The 24,173-nt window shown below is 53.3% G+C and overlaps 1 protein-coding gene across 2 annotated transcripts in view; it reads left to right on the forward strand.

The window, feature by feature from the left end:
• The window catches only part of LOC140479140 (LIM and senescent cell antigen-like-containing domain protein 2), a 174,265-nt gene that overhangs the window by 64,074 nt on the left and 86,018 nt on the right, over positions 1 to 24,173 (forward strand). For both annotated transcript variants that reach the window (XM_072573092.1, XM_072573091.1), the window contains exon 2: positions 17,395 to 17,554. In XM_072573092.1, the coding sequence (XP_072429193.1) occupies positions 17,395 to 17,554 (160 nt within the window). The remainder of the gene's footprint in view (positions 1 to 17,394; positions 17,555 to 24,173) is intronic.

Consider the following 24,173-nt stretch of genomic DNA (forward strand, 5'->3'; position numbering starts at 1 on the left):
ACAGTGCAGCACACCCTCTGTACTGATCCTCTGACAGTGCAGCACTCTTTCAATACTGACCATCTGACAGTGCAGCACTCCTTCAGTACTGACCCCCCACATAGTGCAGCACTCCCTCAGTACTGATCCTCTGACAGTGCAGCACTCCCTCAGTACTGACCATCTGACAGTGCAGCACTCCCTCAGTACTGACCCTCTGACACTGCAGCACTCCCTCAGTACTGACCCTCTGACAGTGCAACACTCCCTCAGTACTGACCCTCTGACAATGCAGCACTCCCTCAGTACGGATTCTCTGACAGTGCAGCACTCCCTCAGTACTGACCCTCTGACAATGCAGCACTCCCTCTGTACTGACCCCCGACAGTGCAGCACTCCCACAGTACTGACCCTCAGACAGTGCAACACTCCCTCAGTACTGACCCTCAGACAGTGCAACACTCCCTCAGTTCTGACCCTCTGACAATGCAGCACTCCCACAGTACTGACCCCCACACAGTGCAGCACTCCCTCAGTACTGACCCTCTGACAGTGCGGCACTCCCTCAGTACTGACCCTCTGACAGTGCAACACTCTCGCAGTACTGACCGTCTGACACCACAGCACTCCCTCAGTACTGACCCTCTGACAGTGCAGCACTCCCTCAGTACTGACCCTCTGACAGTGCAACACTCTCTCAGTACTGACCCTCTGACAGTGCAGCCCTCCCTCAGTACTGACCCTTTGACAGTGCAGCACTCCCTCAACACTGACCCTCGGACAGTGCAGCACTCCCTCAGTACTGACCCTTTGACAGTGCAGCACTCCCTCAACACTGACCCTCGGACAGTGCAGCACTCCCTCAGTACTGACCCTCTGACAATGCAGCACTCCCTCAGTACTGACCCTCTGACAGTGCAGCACTCCCTCAGTACTGACCCTCTGACGGTGCAGCACTCCCTTAGTACTGACCCTCTGACGGTGCAGCACTCCCTCAGTACTGATCCTCTGACAGTGCAACACTCCCTCAGTACTGACCCTCTGACAATGCAGCACTCCCTCAGTACTGACCCTCTGACGGTGCAGCACTCCCTCAGTACTGACTCTCTGACAGTGCAGCCCTCCCTCAGTACTGAACCCCAGACAGTGCAGCACTCCCTCAGTACTGATCCTCTGACAGTGCAGCACTCCCTCAATACTGACCCTCGGACAGTGCAGCACTCCCTCAGTACTGACCCTCTGACAGTGCAGCACTCTGTCAGTACTGCCCCACTGACAGTGCAGCACTCCCTCAGTACTGACCCTCTGACAGTGCGGCACTCCCTCAGCACTGACCCTCTGACAGTGCGGCACTCCCTCAGTACTGACCCTCGGACAGTGCAGCACTCCCTCAGCACTGACCCACTGACAGCGCAGCACTCCCTCAGTACTGATTCTCTGACAGTGCAGCACACCCTCAGTACTGACCCCCCGACACTGCAGCACTCCCTCAGCACTGACCCTCTGACAGTGCGTCACTCCCTCAGTACTGACCCTCTGACAGTGCAACACTCCCTCAGAACTGACCCTCTGACAGTACAGCACTCCCTCAATACTGACCCTCAGACTGTGCAACACTCCCTCAGTACTGACCCCCTGACACTGCAGCACTCCCTCAGTACTGACCCTCTGACAGTGCAGCACTCCCTCAGTACTGACCCTCGGACAGTGCAACACTCCCTCAGTACTGACATCTGACAGTGCAGCACTCACTCAGTACTGACCCTCCGACAGTGCAGCACTCCCACAGTACTGACCCTCAGACAGTGCAACACTCCCTCAGTACTGACCCTCAGACAGTGCAGCACTCCCTCAGTACTGACCCTCAGACAGTGCAACACTCTCTCAGTACTGACCCCCGACAATGCGGCACTCCCTCAGTACTGACCCTCGGACAGTGCAGCACCCCCTCAGTACTGCCCCTCCGACAGTGCAACACTCCCTCAGTACTGACCCTCCGACAGTGCAGCACTCCCTCAGTACTGACCTTCCAACAGTGTGGCACTCCCTCAGTACTGACGCGCCGACAGTGCAACACTCCCTCAGTACTGACCCTCCGATAGTGCAGCACTCCCTCAGTACTGACCCTCTGACAATGCAGCACTCCCTCAGTACTGACCCTCTGACAGTGCAGCACTCTGTCAGTACTAACCCTCAGACAGTGCAACACTCTCTCAGTACTGACCCTCTGACAGTGCAGCACTCCCTCAGTACTGACCCTCTGACAGTACAGCACTCCCTCAGTACTATCCCTCAGACAGTGCAACACTCTCTCAGTACTGACCCTCTGACAGTGCAGCACTCCCTCAATACTGACCCTCAGACTGTGCAACACTCCCTCAGTACTGACCCTCAGACAGTGCAGCACTCCCTCAGTACTGACCCTCAGACAGTGCAACACTCTCTCAGTACTGACCCCCGACAGTGCGGCACTCCCTCAGTACTGACCCTCGGACAGTGCAGCACTCCCTCAGTGCTGATCCTCTGACAGTGCAGCATTCCCTCAGTGCTGATCCTCTGACAGTGCAGCACTCTTTCAATACTGACCATCTGACAGTGCAGCACTCCCTCAGTACTGACCCCCACATAGTGCAGCACTCCCTCAGTACTGACCCTCGGACAGTGCAGCACTTCCTCAGTACTGACTCTCTGACAGTGCAGCACTTCCTCAGTACTGACAATCTGACAGTGCAGCACTCCCTTAGTACTGACCCTCTGACACTGCAGCACTCCCTCAGTACTGACCCTCAGACAGTGCAACACTCTCTCAGTACTGACACCCGACAGTGCGGCACTCCCTCAGTACTGACCCCCGACAGTGCAGCACTCCCTCATTACTGACCCTCCTACAGTGCGGCACTCCCTCAGTACTGACCCTCAGACAGTGCAACACTCTCTCAGTACTGACACCCGACAGTGCGGCACTCCCTCAGTACTGACCCCCGACAGTGCGGCACTCCCTCAGTACTGACCCCCTGACAGTGCAGCACTCCCTCAGTGCTGATCCTCTGACAGTGCAGCACTCTTTCAATACTGACCCTCGGACAGTGCAGCACTCCCTCAGTACTGACCCTCGGACAGTGCAGCACTCCCTCTGTACTGATCCTCTGACAGTGCAGCACTCCCTCAGTCCTGACCCTCCGACAGTGCATCACACCCTCGGTACTGATCCTCCGACAGTGCAGCACTCCCTCAGTACTGACCCTCCGACAGTGCAGCACACCCTCAGTACTGACCCTCTGACACTGCAGCACTCCCTCAGTACTGACCCTCCGACAGTGCATCACACCCTCGGTACTGACCCTCCGACAGTGCAGCACTCCCTCAGTACTGACCCTCTGACAGTGCAGCACACCCTCTGTACTGATCCTCTGACAGTGCAGCACTCTTTTCAATACTGACCATCTGACAGTGCAGCACTCCTTCAGTACTGACCCCCACATAGTGCAGCACTCCCTCAGTACTGATCCTCTGACAGTGCAGCACTCCCTCAGTACTGACTCTCTGACAGTGGAACACTCCCTCAGTACTGACTCTCTGACAGTGCAGCACTTCCTCAGTACTGACCATCTGACAGTGCAGCACTCCCTCAGTACTGACCCTCTGACACTGCAGCACTCCCTCAGTACTGACCCTCTGACAGTGCAACACTCCCTCAGTACTGACCCTCTGACAATGCAGCACTCCCTCAGTACGGATTCTCTGACAGTGCAGCACTCCCTCAGTACTGACCCTCTGACAATGCAGCACTCCCTCTGTACTGACCCCCGACAGTGCAGCACTCCCACAGTACTGACCCTCAGACAGTGCAACACTCCCTCAGTACTGACCCTCAGACAGTGCAACACTCCCTCAGTTCTGACCCTCTGACAGTGCAGCACTCCCACAGTACTGACCCCCACACAGTGCAGCACTCCCTCAGTACTGACCCTCTGACAGTGCGGCACTCCCTCAGTACTGACCCTCTGACAGTGCAACACTCTCGCAGTACTGACCGTCTGACACCACAGCACTCCCTCAGTACTGACCCTCTGACAGTGCAGCACTCCCTCAGTACTGACCCTCTGACAGTGCAACACTCTCTCAGTACTGACCCTCTGACAGTGCAGCCCTCCCTCAGTACTGACCCTTTGACAGTGCAGCACTCCCTCAACACTGACCCTCGGACAGTGCAGCACTCCCTCAGTACTGACCCTCTGACAATGCAGCACTCCCTCAGTACTGACCCTCTGACAGTGCAGCACTCCCTCAGTACTGACCCTCTGACGGTGCAGCACTCCCTTAGTACTGACCCTCTGACGGTGCAGCACTCCCTCAGTACTGATCCTCTGACAGTGCAACACTCCCTCAGTACTGACCCTCTGACAATGCAGCACTCCCTCAGTACTGACCCTCTGACGGTGCAGCACTCCCTCAGTACTGACTCTCTGACAGTGCAGCCCTCCCTCAGTACTGAACCCCAGACAGTGCAGCACTCCCTCAGTACTGATCCTCTGACAGTGCAGCACTCCCTCAATACTGACCCTCGGACAGTGCAGCACTCCCTCAGTACTGACCCTCTGACAGTGCAGCACTCTGTCAGTACTGCCCCACTGACAGTGCAGCACTCCCTCAGTACTGACCCTCTGACAGTGCGGCACTCCCTCAGCACTGACCCTCTGACAGTGCGGCACTCCCTCAGTACTGACCCTCGGACAGTGCAGCACTCCCTCAGCACTGACCCACTGACAGCGCAGCACTCCCTCAGTACTGATTCTCTGACAGTGCAGCACACCCTCAGTACTGACCCCCCGACACTGCAGCACTCCCTCAGCACTGACCCTCTGACAGTGCGTCACTCCCTCAGTACTGACCCTCTGACAGTGCAACACTCCCTCAGAACTGACCCTCTGACAGTACAGCACTCCCTCAATACTGACCCTCAGACTGTGCAACACTCCCTCAGTACTGACCCCCTGACACTGCAGCACTCCCTCAGTACTGACCCTCTGACAGTGCAGCACTCCCTCAGTACTGACCCTCGGACAGTGCAACACTCCCTCAGTACTGACATCTGACAGTGCAGCACTCACTCAGTACTGACCCTCCGACAGTGCAGCACTCCCACAGTACTGACCCTCAGACAGTGCAACACTCCCTCAGTACTGACCCTCAGACAGTGCAGCACTCCCTCAGTACTGACCCTCAGACAGTGCAACACTCTCTCAGTACTGACCCCCGACAATGCGGCACTCCCTCAGTACTGACCCTCGGACAGTGCAGCACCCCCTCAGTACTGCCCCTCCGACAGTGCAACACTCCCTCAGTACTGACCCTCCGACAGTGCAGCACTCCCTCTGTACTGACCTTCCAACAGTGCAACACTCTCTCAGTACTGACCCCCGACAGTGCGGCACTCCCTCAGTACTGACGCGCCGACAGTGCAACACTCCCTCAGTACTGACCCTCCGATAGTGCAGCACTCCCTCAGTACTGACCCTCTGACAATGCAGCACTCCCTCAGTACTGACCCTCTGACAGTGCAGCACTCTGTCAGTACTAACCCTCAGACAGTGCAACACTCTCTCAGTACTGACCCTCTGACAGTGCAGCACTCCCTCAGTACTGACCCTCTGACAGTACAGCACTCCCTCAGTACTATCCCTCAGACAGTGCAACACTCTCTCAGTACTGACCCTCTGACAGTGCAGCACTCCCTCAGTACTGACCCTCAGACTGTGCAACACTCCCTCAGTACTGACCCTCAGACAGTGCAGCACTCCCTCAGTACTGACCCTCAGACAGTGCAACACTCTCTCAGTACTGACCCCCGACAGTGCGGCACTCCCTCAGTACTGACCCTCGGACAGTGCAGCACCCCCTCAGTACTGACCCTCGGACTGTGCAGCACCCCCTCAGTACTGACCCTCCGACAGTGCAGCACTTCCTTAGTACTGACCCTCTGACAGTGCAGCACTCCCTCAGTACTGACGCGCCGACAGTGCAACACTCCCTCAGTACTGACCCTCCGACAATGCAGCAATCCCTCAGTACTGACCCTCTGACAGTGCAGCACTCTCTCAGTACTGACCCTCTGACAGTGCAGCACTCCCTCAGTACTGACCCTCTGACAGTACAACACTCCCACAGTACTGACCCTCAGACAGTGCAACACTCCCTCAGTACTAACCCTCCGACAGTGCGGCACTCCCTCAGTACTGACCCTCCGACAGTGCAGCACTCCCTCAGTACTGACCCCCGACAGTGCAGCACTCCCTCAGTACTGACCCTCGGACAGTGCAACACACCCTCAGTACTGACATCTGACAGTGCAGCACTCACTCAGTACTGACCCTCCGACAGTGCAGCACTCCCTCAGTACTGACCCTCAGACAGTGCAACACTCCCTCAGTCCTGACCCTCAGACAGTGCAGCACTCCCTCCGTACTGACCCTCCGACAGTGCAGCACTCCCTCAGTACTGACCCTCAGACAGTGCAACACTCTCTCTGTACTGACCCTCCGACAGTGCAGCACTCCCTCAGTACTGACCCTCCGACAGTGCAGCACTCTGTCAGTACTGACCCTCTGACAGTGCAGCACTCCCTCAGTACTGACCCTCCGACAGTGCAGCACTCTGTCAGTACTGACCTTCCGACAGTGCAGCACTCCCTCAGTACTGACCCTCTGACAGTGCAGCACTCTGTCAGTACTGACCCTCTGACAGTGCAGCACTCCCTCAGTACTGACCCTCTGACAGTGCAGCACTCTGTCAGTCCTGACCCTCTGACAGTGCAGCACTCCCTCAGTACTGATTCTCTGACAGTGCAGCACTCCCTCAGTACTGACCCTCTGACAATGCAGCACTCCCTCAGTACTGACCCTCGGACAGTGCAGCACTCCCTCAGCACTGACCCTCTGACAGTGCGGCACTCCCTCAGTGCTGACCCCCCGACACTGCAGCACTCCCGCAGTACTGACCCTCTGACAGTGCGGCACTCCCTCAGCACTGACACCCCGACACTGCTGCACTCCCTCAGTACTGACCCTCTGACAGTACAGCACTCCCTCAGTACTGACCCTCCGACAGTGCAACACTCCCTCAGTACTAACCCTCCGACAGTGCAGCACTCCCTCAGTACTGACCCTCCGACAGTGCAGCACTCCGTCAGTACTGACCCTCCGACAGTGCAGCACTCCCTCAGTACTGACCCTCTGACAGTGCAGCACTCCCTCCGTACTGATCCTCTGACAGTGCAGCACTCTGTCAGTACTGACCCTCCGACAGTGCAGCACTCCGTCAGTACTGACCCTCTGACAGTGCAGCACTCCCTCCGTACTGATCCTCTGACAGTGCAGCACTCTGTCAGTACTGACCCTCTGACAGTGCAGCACTCCCTCAGTACTGATTCTCTGACGGTGCAGCACTCCCTCAGTACTGACCCTCTGACAATGCAGCACTCCCGCAGTACTGACCCTCTGACAGTGCAGCACTCTGTCAGTACTGACCCTCTGACAGTGCGGCACTCCCTCAGTACTGACCCTCGGACAGTGCAGCACTCCCTCAGCACTGACCCTCTGACAGTGCGGCACTCCCTCAGTGCTGACCCCCCGACACTGCAGCACTCCCTCAGCACTGACCCTCTGAAAGTGCGGCACTCCCTCAGCACTGACACCCCGACACTGCAGCACTCCCTCAGCACTGACCCTCTGACAGTGCAGCAATCCCTCAGTAATGACCCCCTGACAGTGCTGCACTCCCTCAGTACTAACCCTCTGACAGTGCAGCACTCTGTCAGTACTGACCCTCTGACAGTGCAGCACTCCCTCAGTACTGATTCTCTGACAGTGCAGCACTGCCTCAGTACTGACCCTCTGACAATGCAGCACTCCCGCAGTACTGACCCTCTGACAGTGCAGCACTCTGTCAGTACTGACCCTCTGACAGTGCGGCACTCCCTCAGTACTGACCCTCGGACAGTGCAGCACTCCCTCAGCACTGACCCTCTGACAGTGCGGCACTCCCTCAGTGCTGACCCCCCGACACTGCAGCACTCCCTCAGCACTGACCCTCTGACAGTGCGGCACTCCCTCAGCACTGACACCCCGACACTGCAGCACTCCCTCAGCACTGACCCTCTGACAGTGCAGCACTCCCTCAGTACTGATTCTCTGACAGTGCAGCACTCCCTCAGTACTGACCCTCTGACAATGCAGCACTCCCGCAGTACTGACCCTCTGACAGTGCAGCACTCCCTCAGTACTGACCCTCGGACAGTGCAGCACTCCCTCAGCACTGACCCTCTGACAGTGCGGCACTCCCTCAGTGCTGACCCCCCGACACTGCAGCACTCCCTCAGCACTGACCCTCTGACAGTGCGGCACTCCCTCAGCACTGACACCCCGACACTGCAGCACTCCCTCAGCACTGACCCTCTGACAGTGCGGCACTCCCTCAGTAATGACCCCCTGACAGTGCTGCACTCCCTCAGTACTGACCATCTGACAGTGCAGCACTCCCTCAATACTGACCCTCTGACAGTGCAGCACTCTGTCAGTACTGGCCCACTGACAGTGCAGCACTCCCTCAGTACTGACCCTCTGACAGTGCGGCACTCCCTCAGTACTGACCCTCTGACAGTGCGGCACTCCCTCAGTACTGACCCTCGAACAGTGCAGCACTCCCTCAGCACTGACCCTCTGACAGTGCGGCACTCCCTCAGTACTGACACCCCGACACTGCTGCACTCCCTTAGTACTGACCCTCTGACAGTGCAGCACTCCCTCAGTACTGACCCTCAGACAGTGCAACACTCCCTCAGCACTGACCCTCTGACAGTACAGCACTCCCTCAATACTGACCCTCAGACTGTGCAACACTCTCTCAGTACTGACCCCCGACAGTACAGCACTCCCTCAGTACTGACCCTCGGACAGTGCAACACTCCCTCAGTACTGACATCTGACAGTGCAGCACTCACTCAGTACTGACCCTCCGACAGTGCAGCACTCCCTCAGTACTGACCCTCAGACAGTGCAACACTCCCTCAGTACTGATCCTCAGACAGTGCAGCACCTCCTCAGTACTGACCCTCAGACAGTGCAACACTCTCTCAGTACTAACCCCCGACAGTGCAACACACCCTCAGTACTGACCCTCCGACAGTGCAGCACTCCCTCAGTACTGACCCTCCGACAGTGCAACACTCCCTCAGTACTGACCCTCCGATAGTGCAGCACTCTCTCAGTACTGACCCTCTGACAGTACAGCACTCCGTCAGTACTGACCCTCTGACAGTGCAGCACTCCCTCAGTACTCACTCTCCGACAGTGCAGCACTCCCTCAGTACTGACCCTCTGACAGTACAGCACTCTGTCAGTCCTGACCCTCTGACAGTGCAGCACTCCCTCAGTACTGATTCTCTGACAGTGCAGCACTCCCTCAGTAATGACCCTCTGACAATGCAGCACCCCCTCAGTACTGACCATCTGACAGTGCGGCACTCCCTCAGTACTGACCCTCGGACAGTGCAGCACTCTGTCAGTACTGACCCTCTGACAGTGCGGCACTCCCTCAGTACTGACCCCCCGACACTGCAGCACTCCCTCAGCACTGACCCTCTGACAGTGCGGCACTCCCTCAGTACTGACACCCCGACACTGCTGCACTCCCTCAGTACTGACCCTCTGACAGTGCAGCACTCCCTCAATACTGACCCTCTGACAGTGCAGCACTCTGTCAGTACTGCCCCACTGACAGTGCTGCACTCCCTCAGTACTGACCCTCTGACAGTGCGGCACTTCCTCAGTACTGACCCTCTGACAGTGCGGCACTCCCTCAGCACTGACCCTCGAACAGTGCAGCACTCCCTTAGTACTGACCCTCTGACAGGGCAGCACTCCCTCGGTACTGACCCTCTGACAGTGCAGCACTCCCTCAGTACTGATTCTCTGACGGTGTAGCACTCCCTCAGTACTGACCCTCTGACAGTGCAGCACTCCCTCAGTACTGACCCTCAGACATTGCAACACTCCCTCAGCACTGACCCTCTGACAGTACAACACTCCCTCAATACTGACCCTCAGACTGTGCAACACTCTCTCAGTACTGACCCTCTGACAGTGCAGCACTTCCTCAGTACTGACATCTGACAGTGCAGCACTCACTCAGTACTGACCCTCCGACAGTGCAGCACTCCCTCAGTACTGACCCTCTGACAATGCAGCACTCCCTCAGTACTGACCCTCCAACAGTGCAGCACACCCTCAGTACTGACCCTCTGACAGTGCAGCACTCCCTCAGTACTGACCCTCTGACACTGCAGCACTCCCTCAGTACTGACCCTGTGTCAATGCAGCACTCCCTCAGTACTGACCCTCTGTCAGTGCAGCACTCCCTCAGTACTGACCCTCTGACAGTGCTGCACTCCCTCAGTGCTGACCATCTGACAGTGCAGCACTCTCACAGTACTGACCCTTGGACAGTGCGGCACTCCCTCAGCACTGACCCTCTGACAGTGCAGCACTCCCTTATTACTGACCCTCTGACAGTGCAGCACTCCCTCAGTACTGACCCTCTGACAGTGCAGCACTCCCTCAGTACTGACCCTCTGACAGTGCAGCACTCCCTCATTACTGACCCTCTGACAGTGCAGCACTCCCTCAGTACTGACCCTCTGACAGTGCAGCACTCCCTCAGCACTGACCCTCTGACAGTGCAGCACTCCCTTATTACTGACCCTCTGACAGTGCAGCACTCCCTCAGTACTGACCCTCTGACAGTGCAGCACTCCCTCATTACTGACCCTCTGACAATGCAGCACTCTCTCAGTATTGTTGTGATTTCTGTTTCCTGTTTTCTGGGGAATTATCAAACATTCCCAGTTGCTATGAAGTGATTCACGGTTCAGATTTAGTGTCTGGTCATTTTGTTGCCCAGGATGTATATTTCGAGTTTTCTGAAGAGTTAATAATCAGGAACAGTTGGTCACAGTTCCAGGAAGTGTGTCTTATTTTTATCGTTTCCCACTGGGTTTTCCTCCTGACTATGGGAGTGGTGAGAGAGCAGAGACCTGTTTGTGTGTTTTCCTGTGTGTGCTTTTCCCCAGAGGGTTTCCACTTGCCTGCAATCAGTGGGAGAACAGAGAGACAGTCTCGGTGATTTATTCAGACTCTCAATCTCTGACCTGTTGTAAATGCACATGTTCTGTTCAGCCCCTTCTCCCTTAGCCCTGGTCACCTCTGCTGCTCTATGAAGGGATCTGTTTCCCAGGTCAGTCTGCCCCATTGTGCAGCCTGGGCCACTCTCAGTCCTGCCTAGGTCACTGTCCTGCCTAGAAGCTCTGACTGAAATCAGTGACCAGTTCTTGGGGGTATGATATGGAAAGTACAAAGTCTGTGGTTTAACCCAGGATCTGGTGTGTCTCTGTGACTGGGCTGCCTGAGCTGTTAGACACAGAGAGAGTCTGGGACACGATGTTCAAGTTAAACTGGAGTTCCCAGTGCCTGATTAACCCTTTCTGTATGTCTGCTTTATTCAAGGCATCTCAAAAACAACCACAGCTTGTGCTCACACGGTTCCCAAGCACTTTCATATCCAGATCAGCCCTAGTCCCGGACTAAATTAGTCATTCCTATTAGAGCTGTGTTTATCCCCAGAGGGAAATCGCTTTTACAGCTGTATTTACCCCTGGGATGGTAATCCCTATTACAGCTGTATTTACCCCTGAGGGGGTAATCCCTATCACAGCTGTATTTAACCCTGAGGGGGGTAATCCCTATTACAGCTGTATTTATCCCTGAGGGGGGTAATCCCTATCACAGCTGTATTTACCCCTGAGGGGGTAATCCCTATTACAGCTGTATTTAACCCTAGGGGGGTAATCCCTATTACAGCTGTATTTACCCCCTGTGGGGTAATCCCTATTACAGCTGTATTTACTCCTAGGGGGGGTAATCCCTATCACAGCTGTATTTAACCCTGATGGGGGTAATCCCTATTACAGCTGTATTTAACCCTGAGGGGGTAATCCCTATCACAGCTGTATTTAACCCTGAGGGGGTAATCCCTATTACAGCTGTATTTACCCCTGAGGGGAGTAATCCCTATCACAGCTGTATTTACCCCTGAGGGGGTAATCCCTATTACAGCTGTATTTAACCCTGAGGGGAGTAATCCCTATCACAGCTGTATTTACCCCTGAGGGGGTAATCCCTATTACAGCTGTATTTAACCCTGAGGGGGTAATCCCTATTACAGCTGTATTTAACCCTGAGGGGGTAATCCCTATCACAGCTGTATTTAACCCTGAGGGGGTAATCTCTATTACAGCTGTATTTAACCCTGAGGGGGTAATCCCTATCACAGCTGTATTTAACCCTGAGGGGGTAATCCCTATTACAGCTGTATTTACCCCTGAGGGGGGTAATCCCTATCACAGCTGTATTTACCCCTGGGAGGGTAATCCCTATCACAGCTGTATTTACCCCTGGGAGGGTAATCCCTATTACAGCTGTATTTACCCCTGGGAGGGTAATCCCTATTACAGCTGTATTTACCCCTGAGGGGGGTAATCCCTATTACAGCTGTATTTACCCCGAGGGGGGTAATCCCTATCACAGCTGTATTTACCCCTGAGAGGGGTAATCCCTATTACAGCTGTATTTACCCCTGAGGGGGGTAATCCCTATTACAGCTGTATTTACCCTGAGGGGGGTAATCCCTATTACAGCTGTATTTACCCCTGAGAGGGGTAATCCCTATCACAGCTGTATTTACCCCTGAGGGGGGTAATCCCTATCACAGCTCTATTTACCCCTGAGGGGGGTAATCCCTATCACAGCTGTATTTACCCCTGAGAGGGGTAATCCCTATCACAGCTGTATTTACCCCTGAGAGGGGTAATCCCTATCACAGCTGTATTTACCCCTGAGAGGGGTAATCCCTATCACAGCTGTATTTACCCCTGAGAGGGGTAATCCCTATCACAGCTGTATTTACCCCTGAGGGGGGTAATCCCTATCACAGCTGTATTTACCCCTGAGGGGGGTAATCCCTATTACAGCTGTATTTACCCCGAGGGGGGTAATCCCTATCACAGCTGTATTTACCCCTGAGGGGGGTAATCCCTATCACAGCTGTATTTACCCCTGAGAGGGGTAATCCCTATCACAGCTGTATTTACCCCTGAGGGGGGTAATCCCTATTACAGCTGTATTTACCCCTGAGGGGGGTAATCCCTATTACAGCTGTATTTACCCCTGAGGGGGGTAATCCCTATTACAGCTGTATTTACCCCTGAGGGGGGTAATCCCTATTACAGCTGTATTTACCCCTGGGACGGTAATCCCTATTACAGCTGTATTTACCCCTGAGGGGGGTAATCCCTATTACAGCTGTATTTACCCCTGAGGGGGGTAATCCCTATTACAGCTTTATTTATATCCTTGCCATCCCCTTGTGATATATGTCCCTATTAAAGCTTAATTTACCCAATGGGAGCATCATTGCCTATTGATATATTAATCCTCCCCAGCAGCCCTAAGTATCGGTATAAATGTCCCCACAGATTACTACAGCCACTTTTACTCACTGCTGGGGAATTGGTGACTCTTTCAGCTTCACCCACCCCCCCCAACCCCCAATATTCCCCAATACTGATTGATTGGCCCCTTTCAAGTTTTATTTATGCTATGGGACCGTTAGCCTGTATTCATCCCTGTCGCAATGGTATTGGTCCCTAGTGCAGCCATATCTGCCCTAAGGGTTAGCTCAGTTGGCTGGATGGCTTGCTCGTGACGCAGAGTTGCCATGGAGGAACTCTCCTCCTCACTCTCTCCCCTCTCCTGAGACATGGTGATCCTCAGGTTAAACCACTACCAGTCCGTCTCTCTCTGAGGAGAGAGCAGCCCCTTGGTGCCCCTGTCCTTGTTAGTCTGAGAAGGCTATAGGGCCAAAACCCAAACCGGCTGCTCTATTAGCAATTGTGTACCCAGCCTGATCGGGGTTCAGAAATCCCTGTGTGACCGACTGGACACAGGCTGGGTCCTGGATTTGGACTCTAGCTGTCCAGGTCCCCAGGGAAGGTCGGAATTCTTGGCTCAGAGCCAGCAATCCCTGACGAATACTTTTGGATGAAGGGTTCTGCATCAGGAAGCACGTTCTCACAGACTCTGCAATCCCCAGGAGAATGCCAGCAGCTCGCTGCTGTTCCTAGCACTTCCCATTACGCAGGTCTAAGGCCACTGTCTGTCCTCAGCCCCAGAGAGTGAGTGATTCAGAGAGAGGTATGTCAGGAGGTCCCAGCTACACAGAAAAAGGAAATATTTTTTGATATTTTCCACAGCATGATTTCCCTTAGAACATAAGACAAGGACGGCACAGTGGTTAGCACTGCTGCCTCACAGCGCCAGAGATCCGGGTTCAATTCCCACCTCAGGCGACTGACTGTGTGGAGTTTGCACGTTCTCCCCGTGTCTGCGTGGGTTTCCTCCAGGTGCTCCGGTTTCCTCCCACACTCCAAAGATGTGCAGGTCAGGTGAATTGGCCATGCTAAATTGCCCGTAGTGTTAGATAAAGGGTAAATGTAGGGGTATGGGTGGGTTGCGCTTCGGCGGGGTGGTGTGGACTTGTTGGGCCGAAGGGCCTGTTTCCACACTGTAAGTAATCTAATCTAAGGAGCCGAGTAAACCATTGAGTATTGTCTGCCAATCCATCAGGGGGCTGATCTGATAATTCTCAACTCAACCTTTCTGCCTTTCTGAGTGTGACTCTGCGGGGGGACACTGGGAGTGACCATCTCTGTGACACTGGGAGTGACCGCGAGTGTGACACTGGGGGTGAGCTCTTGTAGTCTGGCCCTGGTCTGATCAGGGTGTGTGCTGGAATCTCTGGTTCACTGGACTCTGTCAGCTTTGAGTAAACATTCCCACAGTCCACAACACCCAGCATCCTGTTTACACTCCAAATAAATATTTGGCAAAAACACATCCACTGATGCCAGTTCTCTCGAGTTTTCCTTCCTTCTGAGCCAGAGGGGTCTGTACCCTCCTCACTCAGAGCTCGGTCCTGACCTGTCACTCAAACATATCTGTACCGTTCCTCATCCTCGTACTCACGTGTCATCAATCAGCTGGGCCCTTCCTGGTTTACTGTGGTTTCAACAATTTACAACCACAGACTCTACCAAAGGTGAACAACTTCCGACAGTCTCTCACTGGAATCCCATTAAGAAACACTGACTCCCAGGCTGTGTCAGGATGTTCAGAGGTTCAGCTGAGATTGGTCTTAAAGGCAGAGAGAGGGGGTGGGTGCGGAGATGTGGACGGCGGGATTTCCAGAGGTTGGGCCTAGGCAATGGATTTGGCTGGGAGCGAGCTCGGGACACTCGGGAGGTTCGAGTGGACTGTGGACTGGAGCAGACCGTCTCTGTCAGTGCTGGAAAATGGGATCAGGATAGTTCCCTGCTTGTTTTTGACTCACACAGACCTGAACGGCCTTTCTCTGTGATGCAGACCTCCATGGCTCGACATCGGTGAGGAGGGGCTGACGGAACGGACAGAGAGAGTTTGACAAAGGAGGGCATTGTTTGACTGGGAGTCAGTGCAGGGCTCAGGAGTGACAGGGATTTACTGGAGTGTCAGGACGCAACCAGCAGAGGTCTGAACTTCCTCAGGTTTGTCAGGAGTCAGAAAGTGGGAGACGAGCCAGGAGCGGGACTGGGATCCAGGATCAAGGTGACAGCAGGGAATAAACTGAGGCAGGGGTGAGCTGTGGCAACTTGGAGTCATAGAGTTAGTGGTGGAGGTGGGTACAGTTACAACATTTAAAAGGCATCTGGATAGGTATATGTATAGGAAGGGTTCAGAGGGAGATGGGACCAAATGATGGTAAATGGGGCCAGGTCGGATTGGGATGTCTGGTTGGAGTGGAAGGGTTGGACCAAAGGGTCTGTATGACTCGATGACTGTAGTCATGCAGTGTGGGAAAAGACTCTTCAGTCCAACTGGTCCACACCGACCAGATATCCCAAATTAATCCAGTCCCATTTGTCAGCATTTAGCCCATATCCCTCTACATTTTCCTATTCATGTACCCATCCAGATGCCTTTAAAATTCTGTAATTGTACCAGCCTCCACCACTTCCTCTGGCAGCTCATTCCATACACGCACCACCCTCTGCATAAAAAAATGTTGACCCTTCTGTCCCTTTTAAATCTTTCCCCTCTCACTTTAAGCCTATGCCCTCTAGTTCTGAACTCCCCTACCCTGGGGAAAAGAGCTTGTGTATTGATCCTATCCATGCCCCTGATGATATAAGGTCAACCCTCAGCTTCTGATGCACCAAAGAGAATATACCAGGTCTATTCAGCCTCTCCCTTCCGCTCAAACCCCCCAACCCTGCCAACATCCTTGTAAACCTTTCCTGCACCCCTTCAAGATTCTGGAAGAGGGTGTGGGTGGGTCTTAGTGATGGCAGGAGTAGAGCATGGGAAAGCTCATTACTGTTCACGATGCCCGGGCCACTGCGGCTGTGAACTGGGTGGTTCGGACCAAGGGCACTGTTGGAGTCAGTAACGTGATGCACCTTGGTGAATACCGAACGGTTTGGGTGGGGGCCGCTGGGGTCGGGGGGGGGGGAGGGAAGGTGCTGCGCTACCGGGGGAGGTGGGATCAAAGAAGTTGGGAGGCCGGGCTTAGACCATTCTGCCCCTCAAAGCCTGCTTGCCATCTTTCTACCTCGCCACCGTTTCCCCCGGCAACGCCCCTTGGGCATCCTTCAACATCTTAGAATCTATCGATCTCTGACGGGCGCTGGGAGGGGACTGCTCCCTGCTTTTGGGGTGGTTGGATGTCTGAAAACGGGCAAAAGCGAGGGGGGCCTGTGCTGGGTTGACAAGGGAGGGGGGCAGTGGCGTTGAGCTGCCTCTCAGAGAACAGGGCACGTGGGGGGTGGGGGGTGGGGGGTTGGGGGCGGGGGAAGGATTTAGGACAAACCTGCAGACTAGGCGAGGGTGGGTTTGGATGGGACCCAGTGCTGGGCCTGGGCAAAACTCCGGTCTCTCTGACAGATGAGGAAAATAAACAGCAGCAACAAGTGTTTTCTTTATTTGGGGAGAGGTCCTGGGGAAGGGGACAGGCTCAGCAGCTCCGAGATTACAGCACAGAGTTTTGGCTGTGTGTGTGTTTGTATGTGTTGATCAGGGCCCCCTGAAACTGGTGATGCTCACAAAGCAGCTTTGATAATTGTACGCCAAGTCTGTGAGTGAGAGAGAGAGAGAGAGAGAGTCTGACTGGTCACACCTTCTCCAGTAGCTGGGAGCAGTCAGCACGATAACTCTGGGCAGGTTAGTGGGTCCTCACCCACCTCCTCTCCTTCTCTTCCCTTCCCCCTGGCAGTAACATGGCTGACGCACTGGCCAGTGCCACCTGCGGGCGCTGCCACTCGCACTTTGACCCCTCCGAGCGGATTGTCAACAGCAACGGGGAGCTCTACCACGAGCAGTGCTTCGTCTGTGCCCAGTGCTTCCGGCAATTTCCAGGAGGAGTCTTCTACGAGGTAAGGGCCACCTGGGCGGCAGCAGTTGTGTTTCGGTAGCGCCCTCTGAGTGCCGGCAGCTGGTGAGGTCGTTCCAAAGCGCAGTCATTGCTGCGATGATTGTGCAGAGTTAGGGTCACTGCCTGGCGATCAGGACACTGGGGCAATGCTGGTTTTGTCACACCACGGGACGACGAGGGCCTGGGCTAACCCCCCGGTGGGGCGGCAGTGATTAGACCAGCACATCACCGATGGAAGAATGGTGGTCTGTCCTGGATAGAAGTTCACCCGCCCTGTCTCTGACCACAGGCTTCATTCAACACTGTGTCCTTGAACATTCACTGCCCATCGCCCTTACACACACAGTCACACATGATCACACCCAGTAACATCCACACACACCCAGTAACACCTACACACACCCAGTAACATCCACACACACCCAGTAACATCCACACACACCCAGTAACACCTACACACACCCAGTAACATCCACACACACCCAGTAACATCCACACACACCCAGTAACATCCACACACACCCAGTAACATTCACACACACCCAGTAACATCCACACACACCCAGTAACACCTACACACACCCAGTAACATCCACACTCATCCAGTAACATCCACAAACACCCAGTAACATTCACACACACCCAGTAACATCCACACACACCCAGTAACATCCACACACACCCAGTAACATTCACACACACCCAGTAACATCCACACACACCCAGTAACACCTACACACACCCAGTAACATCCACACACACCCAGTAACATCCACACACACCCAGTAACATTCACACACACCCAGTAACATCCACACTCACCCAGTAACATCCACACACACCCAGTAACACCTACACACACCCAGTAACATCCACACACACCCAGTAACATCCACACACCCAGTAACACCTACACACACCCAGTAACATCCACACACACCCAGTAACATCCACACACACCCAGTAACATTCACACACCCAGTAACATCCACACTCACCCAGTAACATCCACACACACCCAGTAACACCTACACACACCCAGTAACATCCACACACACCCAGTAACATCCACACACCCAGTAACACCTACACACACCCAGTAACATCCACACACACCCAGTAACATCCACACACACCCAGTAACATCCACAAACACCCAGTAACATCCACACTCACCCAGTAACATCCACACTCATCCAGTAACATCCACAAACACCCAGTAACACCCACACACCCAGTAACATCCACACTCATCCAGTAACATCCACACACCCAGGAACACCTACACACACCCAGTAACATCCACACACACCCAGTAACATCCACACACACCCAGTAACATCCACACACACCCAGTAACATCCACACTCACCCAGTAACATCCACAAACACCCAGTAACATCCACACACCCAGTAACATCCACACACACCCAGTAACATCCACAAACACCCAGTAACATCCACACACCCAGTAACATCCACACACCCAGTAACATCCACACACACCCAGTAACATCCACACACACCCAGTAACATCCACAAACACCCAGTAACATCCACACTCACCCAGTAACATCCACAAACACCCAGTAACATCCACAAGCACCCAGTAACATCCACACACACCCAGTAACATCCACACACCCAGTAACATCTACACACACCCAGTAACATCCACACACACCCAGTAACATCCACACACACCCAGTAACATCCACACACACCCAGTAACATCCACACACACCCAGTAACATCCACACACACCCAGTAACATCCACAAACACCCAGTAACATCCACACTCACCCAGTAACATCCACACACCCAGTAACATCCACACTCACCCAGTAACATCCACAAACACCCAGTAACATCCACACACACCCAGTAACATCCACACACCCAGTAACATCTACACACACCCAGTAACATCCACACAGCCAGTAACAACCACACACACCCAGTAACATCCACACACACCCAGTAACATCCACACACACCCAGTAACATCCACACAGCCAGTAACATCCACACACACCCAGTAACATCCACACACACACAGTAACATCCACACACACCCAGGAACATCCACACACACCCAGTAACATCCACACTCACCCAGTAACATTCACACACACCCAGTAACATCCACACTCACCCAGTAACATTCACACACACCCAGTAACATCCACATACACCCAGTAACATCCACACACACCCAGTAACATCCACACTCACCCAGTAACATTCACACACACCCAGTAACATCCACACACACCCAGTAACATCCACACACACCCAGTAACATTCACACACAGCCAGTAACATCCACACTCACCCAGTAACATCCACACACACCCAGGAACATCCACACACACCCAGTAACATCCACACTCACCCAGTAACATTCACACACACCCAGTAACATCCACACACACCCAGTAACATCCACAAACACCCAGGAACATCCACACACACCCAGTAACATCCACACACACCCAGTAAGATACACACACCCAGTAACATCCACACTCACCCAGTAACATCCACACTCACCCAGTAACATCCACACACACCCAGCAACATCCACACACCCAGTAACATCCACACTCACCCAGTAACATCCACACACACCCAGTAACATCCACACACACCCAGTAACATCCACACACACCCAGTAAGATACACACACCCAGTAACATCCACACACCCAGTTACATCCACACACACCCAGTAACATCCACACAGCCAGTAACATCCACACTCACCCAGTAACATCTACACACACCCAGTAACATCCACACTCACCCAGTAACATCCACACACACCCAGTAACATCCACACACACCCAGTAACATCCACACACACCCAGTAACATCCACACTCACCCAGTAACATCTACACACCTAGTAACATCCACACAGCCAGTAACATCCACACTCACCCAGTAACATCCACACACACCCAGTAACATCCACACAGCCAGTAACATCCACACTCACCCAGTAACATCCACACTCACCCAGTAACATCCACACAGCCAGTAACATCCACACACACCCAGTAACATCCACACACACCCAGTAAGATCCACACACACCCAGTAACATCCACACTCACCCAGTAACATCCACACAGCCAGTAACATCCACACTCACCCAGTAACATCTACACACACCCAGTAACATCCACACACACCCAGTAACATCCACACACCCAGTAACACCTACACACACCCAGTAACATCCACACACACCCAGTAACATCCACACACACCCAGTAACATCCACAAACACCCAGTAACATCCACACTCACCCAGTAACATCCACACTCATCCAGTAACATCCACAAACACCCAGTAACATCCACACACCCAGTAACATCCACACTCATCCAGTAACATCCACACACCCAGGAACACCTACACACACCCAGTAACATCCACACACACCCAGTAACATCCACACACACCCAGTAACATCCACACACACCCAGTAACATCCACACTCACCCAGTAACATCCACAAACACCCAGTAACATCCACACACCCAGTAACATCCACACACACCCAGTAACATCCACAAACACCCAGTAACATCCACACACCCAGTAACATCCACACACCCAGTAACATCCACACACACCCAGTAACATCCACACACACCCAGTAACATCCACAAACACCCAGTAACATCCACACTCACCCAGTAACATCCACAAACACCCAGTAACATCCACAAGCACCCAGTAACATCCACACACACCCAGTAACATCCACACACCCAGTAACATCTACACACACCCAGTAACATCCACACACACCCAGTAACATCCACACACACCCAGTAACATCCACACTCACCCAGTAACATCCACACACACCCAGTAACATCCACACACACCCAGTAACATCCACAAACACCCAGTAACATCCACACTCACCCAGTAACATCCACACACCCAGTAACATCCACACTCACCCAGTAACATCCACAAACACCCAGTAACATCCACACACACCCAGTAACATCCACACACCCAGTAACATCTACACACACCCAGTAACATCCACACAGCCAGTAACATCCACACACACCCAGTAACATCCACACACACCCAGTAACATCCACACACACCCAGTAACATCCACACAGCCAGTAACATCCACACACACCCAGTAACATCCACACACACACAGTAACATCCACACACACCCAGGAACATCCACACACACCCAGTAACATCCACACTCACCCAGTAACATTCACACACACCCAGTAACATCCACACTCACCCAGTAACATTCACACACACCCAGTAACATCCACATACACCCAGTAACATCCACACACACCCAGTAACATCCACACTCACCCAGTAACATTCACACACACCCAGTAACATCCACACACACCCAGTAACATCCACACACACCCAGTAACATTCACACACAGCCAGTAACATCCACACTCACCCAGTAACATCCACACACACCCAGGAACATCCACACACACCCAGTAACATCCACACTCACCCAGTAACATTCACACACACCCAGTAACATCCACACACACCCAGTAACATCCACAAACACCCAGGAACATCCACACACACCCAGTAACATCCACACACACCCAGTAAGATACACACACCCAGTAACATCCACACTCACCCAGTAACATCCACACTCACCCAGTAACATCCACACACACCCAGCAACATCCACACACCCAGTAACATCCACACTCACCCAGTAACATCCACACACACCCAGTAACATCCACACACACCCAGTAACATCCACACACACCCAGTAAGATACACACACCCAGTAACATCCACACACCCAGTTACATCCACACACACCCAGTAACATCCACACAGCCAGTAACATCCACACTCACCCAGTAACATCTACACACACCCAGTAACATCCACACTCACCCAGTAACATCCACACACACCCAGTAACATCCACACACACCCAGTAACATCCACACACACCCAGTAACATCCACACTCACCCAGTAACATCTACACACCTAGTAACATCCACACAGCCAGTAACATCCACACTCACCCAGTAACATCCACACACACCCAGTAACATCCACACAGCCAGTAACATCCACACTCACCCAGTAACATCCACACTCACCCAGTAACATCCACACAGCCAGTAACATCCACACACACCCAGTAACATCCACACACACCCAGTAAGATCCACACACACCCAGTAACATCCACACTCACCCAGTAACATCCACACAGCCAGTAACATCCACACTCACCCAGTAACATCTACACACACCCAGTAACATCCACACACACCCAGTAACATCCACACTCACCCAGTAACATCCACACTCACCCAGTAACAACCACACACACCCAGTAACATCCACACACACCCAGTAACATCCACATACACCCAGTAACATCCACACACACCCAGTAACATCCACACTCACCCAGTAACATCCACACACCTAGTAACATCCACACACACCCAGTAACATCCACACAGCCAGTAACATCCACACTCACCCAGTAACATCCACACTCACCCAGTAACATCCACACAGCCAGTAACATCCACACACACCCAGTAACATCCACACTCACCCAGTAACATCCACACACCCAGTAACATCCACACAGCCAGTAACATCCACACTCACCCAGTAACATCCACACTCACCCAGTAACATCAACACAGCCAGTAACATCCACACACACCCAGTAAGATCCACACACACCCAGTAAGATCCACACACACCCAGTAACATCCACACACACCCAGTAACATCCACACTCACCCAGTAACATCCACACTCACCCAGTAACATCCACACACACCCAGTAACATCCACACTCACCCAGTAACATCCACACGCACCCAGTAACATCCACACTCACCCAGTAAGATCCACATACACCCAGTAACATCCACACACACCCAGTAACATCCACACACACCCAGTAACATCCACACACACCCAGTAACATCCACACTCACCCAGTAACATCCACACACACCCAGTAACATCCAAACACACCCAGTAACATCTACACACACCCAGTAACATCCACACACACCCAGTAACATCCACACACACCCAGTAAGATCCACACTCACCCAGTAACATCCACACACACCCAGTAACATCCACACACACCCAGTAACATCCATACACACCCAGTAACATCCACACACCCAGTAACACCTACACACACCCAGTAACATCCACACTCACCCAGTAACATCCACACACACCCAGTAACATCCACACTCACCCAGTAACATCCACACACACCCAGTAACATCCACACACCCAGTAACATCCAAACACACCCAGTAATATCTACACACACCCAGTAACATCCACACACACCCAGTAACATCCACACACACCCAGTAAGATCCACACTCACCCAGTAACATCCACACTCACCCAGTAACATCCACACACACCCAGTAACATCCACACTCACCCAGTAACATCCACACACCCAGTAACATCCAAACACACCCAGTAACATCTACACACACTCAGTAACATCCACACACACCCAGTAACATTCACACACACCCAGTAACATCCACACACACCCAG

Source organism: Chiloscyllium punctatum, chromosome 6 (assembly GCF_047496795.1).
Source record: "Chiloscyllium punctatum isolate Juve2018m chromosome 6, sChiPun1.3, whole genome shotgun sequence".
Taxonomy (NCBI): Eukaryota; Metazoa; Chordata; class Chondrichthyes; order Orectolobiformes; family Hemiscylliidae; genus Chiloscyllium; species Chiloscyllium punctatum.